The following is a 9,857-nucleotide window of genomic DNA, read 5'->3' on the forward strand; positions in this document are numbered from 1 at the left end:
AACCCTGTATCAACCTCACCTCCCCTGTCATTCTCTATTTTGAAGTATGAAAATTAGCCCCAATGTGGTATTTACCGTTTGTATCCTTAGTGCTTCTAACTCTAAGTTAAGCATTATTCATAAGGTCTTTCTGAACTTTTTCACTTACTTTGCAGAATCTAGAACCTGTTTGAAATCGGGGATATATTTATCAGCCTTTGGCACTCAGTTTTGATTTAGTTCAAATTTTATTAAAATCAAGAAAATAGTCATTGCAGTAACTGGAATGGGGGCTAGGGTCAATCCCACCGTTTCATTTTTGGCTGAAGCTTATAACTCTATTTTTGCTTCTTTATGCCATTTTGGAGAGTGTTTCAGGTAGGGCAATCTGCTCAATTAGCCATCTTTCCTAGAACTCTCAAATTTCACTTTTCACATAAATTTCAGATAATTTCACATAAGACTTGATGAAATCAAATTTATCAAATAATAGGTCTTTGTAATTAGTGATAATTATATTTGAATTTTACCTTGAACGTTAAGTACTCTAAGATAATTTCATTAATTTAGTCCCATTAAGGGACAAGTGGACAAAACAAAAAGTTACCTTTAGCTTTGCTTGGTTCCGGTGACACTGTCAGTATTCCAGTAACTTTTCTGAAAATCAATATGATAGTCACATATCCTGATATTCGCATTTGATCTCTAGAAATATTCTGCTGGCACTTCCTGTCAAATGAGCACCCAGTTGTTTCCAATGGACTATTCCTGCCCTTTCCAGAAATGGAAAAGGCAGATAAAAAGATGAAGATTTTGGAAGATAATGGAACCATTTTTTAAGCTGAAGATTATTTCAGATGATTAAACAAATCTGATTAAAAGCAAACAGGCCACACTAGAAGAAATGAATAAAGTGCCAAGTAATGATATAAAATATAAGCATAGAGTGGTTTAATTTTTTAAATAAACATTTTGTAACTTAGATAACCACAGAAGGCTATAAGTAGTGCTAATCACTCTCTGAACATTCTTTTTTTTTTATTTCAATTCAATTAGTCAATGTATAGTACATTAGTTTTGATATAATGTTCAGTGATTCATCAGTTGTGTATAACACCCAGTGCCATCACATCACGTGCCCTCCTTAATGCCCATCACCCAGTTACTCCATCCCCCCACCCCCACCCCTTTCTACAACCCTGTTTGCTTCCTGGAGTCAAGCGTCTCATATGGTTTGTCTCCCTCTCTGATTTCTTCCACTTCAGTTTTCCCTCCCTTCTCCTATTGTCCTCTGTGCTATTCCTTATGTTCCACATATGAGTGAAACCATATGATAATTGTCCTTCTCCGACTGACTTATTTCACTTAGCATAATCCCCTCCAGTTCCGTCTATGTTGCTGGAAATGGTAGATATTCATCTTTTCTGATGGCTGAGTAATATTCTTGAAACTCCTCTTTTACAGCAGCTTTCATGGTCATTACTACGTTATTTTCAGTGGAAGCAATTATTCACCATCTGAGTGATAATTTTTTAAAATTTTTAATTCAGACATTAGAGCAGTGATGACTTTGTTTTCCAGGGGACATTTGACAGAGTCTGGAAACATTTTGGTCGTCACAATTTAGGCAGCAGGTGGGGTGGGACCACTGGCATCTGATGGGTACAGGCCAGGGATGTTGCTTAACATCCTACAGTGCATAGCCCCAACAACAAAAAATTACCCAGCCCCAAATGTCAATAGTGCCGTGACTGAGAATCCCTGCTTTAGAGCTGAGACTGAGGAATAAAAGCGTAGATTCCTTAAGTATGGTTTCTTGCATTCTTCAGGCATTTAACAAATTTCTTGGATGAAGAAATAATTGAATTGAATGACACTCTTTGGGATAATAAATAATTATGAAACAACAAGATCCATAAAATGGCTCTAAATATATTGCTTTGGGGAAAACTGTACTGCTTTCCAAAAAGACTATATCCAAGGACAAAACTTATTTACAAGTGTGTTATAATTGCTTTAAAAATCACATACACACATGCACATGGACACACACACACACACACACACACAACTAAAGACACATAACATAACTGAGGTTACATTTCTTCACCTTATTACCTGCAGAGTTTTATAAGAAAGCAAAAAGAAACTTCAGAAACAGCCAGCATCTTCGGCTCATCTATAAAGTTGGTCTTTGCTTCCAAGTATACGGATGGAACAGATGGTTCTCCCTATAAGTCTTGAAGACTCTTTATGCAAAAGTCTCAGGCAAAAACGATGTAAAGGAAAGCAGAACCTATAAAAACTCTAGTACCTTGAAGAGTCATACCAGAGGGAAAATTTAACTTTATAACTCACTTAAGGTATCATTTCACAACCAAATTCTATTGAAAGAAATGGATAACCTTGATGAAAGGGAAATAAAAAAAGCAAAAAAAATCCTGAAGTTCTCTATTTTGGTTAAACTATTCAAAGAAACTGAGCTGCCAATCCTGCCAGTAAGAACTGTTAACACATTGTACACTAAAAAGAACAAATTTTGGAGCTGGAGATTTGACATAGATTTGGGGGCCAACAAATTCATGGCTATGGGAATACAGACCAGGTGCTTAACCGTAAGGATCCCAAGTTCCTCCACTGTAAATCGGGACACTAAAATCTATCGTCTCAAATGCTGTGTGCTATTATTATCATAAATCATAAAGAAGAGGGGAGATACCATGAAGATACCGTAAGATTCACCAATGACTTCATAATGAATTGCAAACAATTATCTTGATGAGTAGCTTATTTATTTAAATGCTGCTGCACATTACCTCCACCAATAATGGACCTGAAATAAGGATCTGCACTTTTCTGATGCAGCTATAAGAACAGAGGATCAGCTTATGCTCTTACCTAGATCTTTAGTGAGGGTGAAGAATTAAATCTGGGGTAAATAGCTATCTACTGACCACAGCCTATTTCAGCAATGAATTATTCTTAAAAAGCACCTTCAGGATACCTGGATTCAAAATGCATCCCATGCAGTTAAATCAGCAACACTCCAGGGGTGCCTGGGTGGCTCAGGCAGTTAAGCATCTGACTTTGGCTCAGGTCATGATTTCAGGGTCCTGGGATCCAGCCCCACATCCTGCTCTGTGCTCAGCAGAGTCTGCTTCTCCCACTCCCTCTGCCCCTCCCTCCTGCTCGTACACACACTCTCTCTCTCTGTCTAAAATAAATAAGTAAAATCTTTTAAAAAAAGAGCAACACTCCAAATCATTACACTATATTCCTCCTCAGAAAGGAGATTTCATCCTTATAACCTTACCAAGCAGCACAGCGTATCATTGAGCACACAGTACAAGCTCAATAAATATTGATCAACCTAAATTAAAAGCCGTGAACTTCAGGGGCGTCTGGGTGGCACAGCGGTTAAGCGTCTGCCTTCGGCTCAGGGCGTGATCCCGGCGTTNATCAACCTAAATTAAAAGCCGTGAACTTCAGGGGCGTCTGGGTGGCACAGCGGTTAAGCGTCTGCCTTCGGCTCAGGGCGTGATCCCGGCGTTCCGGGATCGAGCCCCACGTCAGGCTCCTCTGCTATGAGCCTGCTTCTTCCTCTCCCACTCNCTCCCAGCTTGTGTTCCCTCTCTCGCTGGCTGTCTCTATCTCTGTCGAATAAATAAATAAAATCTTAAAAAAAAAAAAAAGCCGTGAACTTCAAATTCTAGGAGCTCAAGTTATTCTAAAGTTACACACCTAATAATAAAATAAATTAAACAATGAGAAGGAATGTCATAGAATTAGAACTGCATTACTACCAATTTACCCAAGGCATTAGACTACGAAGACACATTAAAATTTGATCAGGAACACAGCACAGAGAAAATACGGTCATTCCCAAACTTGGGCCCATGGTTCTCAATCTTTATGAACAAGCACTCGTACAGATCAATGTACATGCTTTTCCCTAACCCTTTCAGAAATCATCTTCAACTCACATTTCATGCATTATCTTTTCGTGAACACTTTAGAACCCAGTTTAGAGTCCTGCCACATGGAAATCTAAAGTAAGATATACAAATGCTGAGGCAATGGACTAGAATTTCCTTTTGAAACTTTTCCTAAAGCCTAATTTTATTTACCTTCCACAGTGCTATCCAGAAAAACATCATGTGTCAAAAAAACACCACACCGATTCTGTACAAGCCTGATGTTTTTACTCAGGAACTAGAGGCAACAAAATTCCACCTCTGCCACTTAGGAGCTGTGTGACCCTGGGCAACTTAATTAAGTTCTCTGTGCTTGAGTTTCCTTATCTGTTAAATGAGTAAAATACTATCAATCTCACAGGATTCTGAAACAATCAATACTCGTAAAGTAACTTAGAACAGTTTGTGTATACTACTGGTGTATAGTTTTTGTTAAATAAATGAGATCTATTTTGGGAGGAACAACCTCAAAAGGTGTATTTTGAAGATATACAAATATAAAAATTATTGTAAAATCCATAAATCAAAACATTTTAACTTAACCCTTTATGTTTTTATATCTGGTTGCATTTAAGACATTTCTTTGTCTAAAATAAAAATGAAATCTTGAGTGTTATTCTGATCTGGGATCCTGTTCTGTCTCTTTTAGTAAAAAAAGTCCCCAGAATCATGACAAAGCTAAGTATTCCTTGCTATAAAACTTACCAGCAACAATATATACAATATAGAAGCTACATGCATCCCACAGAGTAAACACATTTAATAAATTTCATTATCGGAAATACGCTTTCTTTAAATACAGGACAATAACTTTTCCAATACACTTTCTATAAAAGGACAAAGTTGAAAGACATAGGAATCATATAAATAAAAGGAACAATTTAGGTCTATTTATCCCAAATTCTTTACACAATGACATATGTGGAACACTCTAATCTGAAGAGTAAGTACATATTAAATGACCTCAAAGTCATGTCCAAATCTAAATTCATCACCTCTTCCTTTTTTTTTAATTTTAATTTTTTTTTATTATATTATGTTAGTCGCCATACAGTACATCCCTGGTTTCTGATGTAAAATTTGATGATTCATTAATTGCGTATAACACCCAGTGCACCATGCAATACGTGCCCTCCTTACTACCCATCACCAGCCTATCCCGTTCCCCTACCCCCCTCCCCTCTGAAGCTCTCAGTTCGTTTCTCAGAGTCCATAGTCCCCTCTTCCTAAAACTGCTCTTCTTAATAGGTTATCTACCTTTTTCATACTATCACCATCTCAACTACTGGCTCAAACCTTTCAGTTATCTATAACTCACTCCTTGCTTTTCATCCCTTTATTATCCTTTTATATTCATTCCTACCTCCATATTATCTCTCTTACTAATTTTCCCTTTATCTCTATTCTGTCGATTCAAACACTCTTTAATCTGAACTAGAGGTACAAGGAGAAATTTCTGCAACTACTAATTAGTTTTCCTATCCATAATTTGTTCTATTTATTTCCTGCAATCAAATTAATTTTCCAAAAACAAAGGTATGATTTTAATACTTCCTTGCTCAAAATCCATCAGTGATTCTCCATTTTCCTTAACTTGCTAGTTGGGATCTCCCACAGTCTGGCCCCAAGTATTGCCTTTTCTGATTTACTTTTCCCTGCTATTTTTTTCTTCATATATCTTACACTCAGCAAATATCACACTATTCATTATTTCCCACCCACCACCCTCCCAAGCTTTCAGGCTTTATTGTTTTGTTTTTTTAATAGGGTTACTTCTGTCTTAAGAGATCTTCCCTAAGAATTCTTGAAAAGAATTTTCTTATTTTCTTCATAAATTCATTCCTAAACTTCCTCTCTCTCAGAACTCCAGCCTGGATGTCCACTGTGCTTTATCTACGTCACTCTTAGGGCACTGATCATATTTTACATTGACCTGTCATCACTAAAATACCTGTCTAGGGCTTTTCACATAGAAGGGGTTTAATGAATTCATTTGAATGACTGCCTGTTTTTATATGAGGAAATGGTGGTAAAAGGTTTTGAAGCTACCATTTCAAGATCACACTGAGTGTTTACTGGCAGAGGGATTACCATATACCACACCACACTTTCCTTTCACCTGGACTATCGATCTGTCAATCATTCAATCAATCAATCATGTATATGTATACATATATACACTACCACATATATATTATCTGCATATATATATATGCAATAAATAATATATATATATATATTTACACACACACACACACAAACACATACACACATATTACAGTGGAAAATAATCTTGAAAGCACTATGGTATCTAAAAAAGAGTGTTGGACTAGAAATCAGGGGATCTGGGTTTTACTTTATCTAATAATTTTGTTTTCCGTTAAATAATTGTAATAAGCTAAGTCACTAAAGGCCTCTGAAATTCATTTCACTAATCTGTGTGGAATGAAGTATATTAGGCATCAGGGTAGATACTATAGTGATATAAAGAGACACAGGCTGCTCCATTAGCAAAGACCATTACTGATTTCCTGTGTTCTCTACGCTCAGCACAAAGCTAAGGTTGTCTTTTCTCTTCTACCAGATTATATAGTATACCAAACGGTTATATAGTTTTTTGAATCTTCATCTTTTTGAAAAACATGATGATGTTTATCTAACTTGAGGTGCAGAAGAATACACTTCATCCTCTATTAATTTAAAAAACTGAAACTCAATTTATGTGATTAGACAATTGTTCACAAAATCAACGTATGATGAAATAGGTAACGGCTTGCATAGATAGAGGAGAATAATGTATTTTCAATATTTTTTTCCATGCATTCTCACTTGAGGTGTACTTGAAACAATAACCTGTAGGAGGAAACTTTAGATATATATTATCATAGTCTCTCAATTAACTAAGGATTTTATCATGGGAACCCAGAATAAACGAACTAAATGTTAAACCAAACATACTACCGAGACAACTAAAAGAGTGGCTATATAGAACATTAAAGTAGAATATGAAAATTAGCAAAAATGACTATATGTTGGTTTAGAGTATCTACTTAAATCAATAATAATATTCAAACCTAAAAGGCTCAAATCAGAGTTCTTTACAAAGACTGAGTGCAGTGCTGTCTTAGAACATCTGAACAGTAGATTCACCATGGATCAGGTCACATCAGTAGCAGCTCTGCCCAGTTATGGACAGGACGCTGTAATTGTCACAGTTACATCTAGGAAGATGGCTAAGGACTCTGAGGACAGATGCAGTGTCATCAGCGTTCTTTATATAGTCACAAATTTAAAAGAGTCATATGAGATTCCAGAGTGCCAGAGAATGAAATAAAACAAAAACACATAATTGCCAGTCTATTGTTTCATTTATATTCAAGCCTATAACCCACAGCTCATATTATGTAGACGTTGGAAGTCTTACACCAGAGCAATAAACTATAAATTATGTTTTAATTCTTTGCCTTTGTAAGGTTGTGCTCTGAAAACTTTAACACTGATAAAAGAAACTGAAGACAATGCAAACAAATGGAAAGATAGTCCATGCTCATGGATTGGAAGAACAAATATTGCTAAATGTCCATACTACCCAAAGCAATCTACAGATTTAATATTATCCCTCTCGAAATACCAACAGCATTTTTCATAGATCTAGAACAAATAATCCTAAAATTTGTATGGAACCACAAAAGACCCCAAATACCCAAAACAATCCTAAAAAAGAACAAAACTGGAGGCATCACAATTCAAGATATACTACAAAGTTGCAGAAATCAAAACATTATGGAAATGGCACAAAAACAGACACAAAGATCAATGGAACAAAACAGAGAGTCCAGAAATAAACCCATGATTATATGGTCAATTAATCTTTGATAGAGCAGGAAAGAATATGCAATAGGAAAAAGTCTCTTCAAGAAATTACGTTGGGAAAACTGGACAGCTACATGCAAAAGAATGAAACTGGAAAATTTCCTCAGACCATACACAAAAATAAACTCAAAATGGATTAAAGAGAAAAAGGTGAGGCCTGAAACCATAAAAATCCTAGAAGAGAGGGGGCGCCTGGGTGGCACAGCGGTTGGGCTTCTGCCTTCGGCTCAGGGCGTGATCCCGGCGTTATGGGATCNAAAAAGGTGAGGCCTGAAACCATAAAAATCCTAGAAGAGAGCACATAATTCCTCTGACATCAGCCATAGCAACATCGTTCTAGATATGTCTCCTGAGACAAGGGAAACAACAGCAAAAATAACTATTGGGACTATATCAAAATAAAAAACTTCTACACAGCAAAGGAAACAAACAACAAAACCAAAAGACAACCAATGAATGGGGGAAGATATTTGCAAATGGTTTATTTGATAAAGGGTTAGTTTCCAAAATATATAAAGAACTGATTAACTCAACACCCAAAAAACAAATAACCCAATTAAAAAATGGGCAGAAAACACAAACAGACACTTCTCCAAAGAAGACATACAGACAGCCAACAGACACAGGAAAAAGTGCTCAACATCACTCATTATCAGGGAAATGCAAATCAAAACCACAACAATCAAAATACCGATGACATTTTTCAAAGAACTGGAACAAATAGTCCTTAAATTTGTATGGAACCAGAAAAGGCCCCGAATCGCCAAGGAACTGATGAAAAGGAAAAACAAAGCTGGGGGCATCACAATGCCGGATTTCGAGCTGTACTACAAAGCTGTGATCACAAAGACAGCATGGTACTGGCACAAAAACAGACACATCGACCAATGGAACAGAATAGAGAACCCAGAAATGGACCCTCGGCTCTTTGGGCAACTAATCTTTGATAAAGCAGGAAAAAACATCCGGTGGAAAAAAGACAGTCTCTTCAATAAATGGTGCTGGGAAAATTGGACAGCTACATGCAAAAGAATGAAACTTGACCACTCTCTCACACCATACACAAAAATAAACTCCAAATGGATGAAAGACCTCAATGTGAGACAGGAATCCATCAAAATTCTAGAGGAGAACATAGGCAACAACTTCTATGACATCGGCCAGAGCAACCTTTTTCACGACACATCGCCAAAGGCAAGAGAAATAAAAGATAAAATGAACTTATGGGACTTTATCAGGATAAAGAGCTTCTGCACAGCCAAGGAAACAGTCAAAAAAACTAAGAGACAGCCCACGGAATGGGAGAATATATTTGCAAAGGACACCACAGATAAAGGACTGGTATCCAAGATCTACAAAGAACTTCTCAAACTCAATACACGAGAAACAAATAAACAAATCATAAAATGGGCAGAAGATAAGAACGGACACTTTTCCAATGATGACATACAAATGGCTAACAGACACATGAAAAAATGTTCAAAATCATTAGCCATCAGGGAAATTCAAATCAAAACCACACTGAGATACCACCTTACGCCAGTTAGAATGGCAAAGATAGACAAGGCAAGAAACAACAATTGTTGGAGAGGATGTGGAGAAAGGGGATCCCTCCTACATTGTTGGTGGGAATGCAAGTTGGTACAGCCACTCTGGAAAACAGTGTGGAGGTCCCTTAAAAAGTTAAAAATTGAACTACCCTATGACCCAGCCATTGCACTACTGGGTGTTTACCCCAAAGATACAGACGTAGTAAAGAGAAGGGCCATATGCACCCCAATGTTCATAGCTGCATTGTCCACAATAGCCAAATCATGGAAGGAACCGAGATGCCCTTCAACAGATGACTGGATTAAGAAGCTGTGGTCCATATATACAATGGAATATTACTCAGCTATCAGAAAGAACGAATTCTCAACATTTGCTGCAACATGGACGGCACTGGAGGAGATAATGCTAAGTGAAATAAGTCAAGCAGAGAAAGACAATTATCATATGATTTCTCTCATCTATGGAACATAAGAACTAGGA

At 36.9% G+C, this 9,857-nt stretch overlaps 1 protein-coding gene across 1 annotated transcript in view; it reads right to left on the reverse strand.

Annotated features, from left to right (window-relative positions):
* Window positions 1–9,857, reverse strand: part of EXOC6B (exocyst complex component 6B) — a 569,711-nt gene that overhangs the window by 219,094 nt on the left and 340,760 nt on the right. Inside the window, exon 18 of the mRNA XM_034657278.1 lies at window positions 2,796–2,844. Coding sequence (XP_034513169.1) covers window positions 2,796–2,844 — 49 coding nt within the window. The remainder of the gene's footprint in view (window positions 1–2,795; window positions 2,845–9,857) is intronic.

This window comes from Ailuropoda melanoleuca, chromosome 4, assembly GCF_002007445.2.
Source record: "Ailuropoda melanoleuca isolate Jingjing chromosome 4, ASM200744v2, whole genome shotgun sequence".
Lineage (NCBI taxonomy): Eukaryota > Metazoa > Chordata > Mammalia > Carnivora > Ursidae > Ailuropoda > Ailuropoda melanoleuca.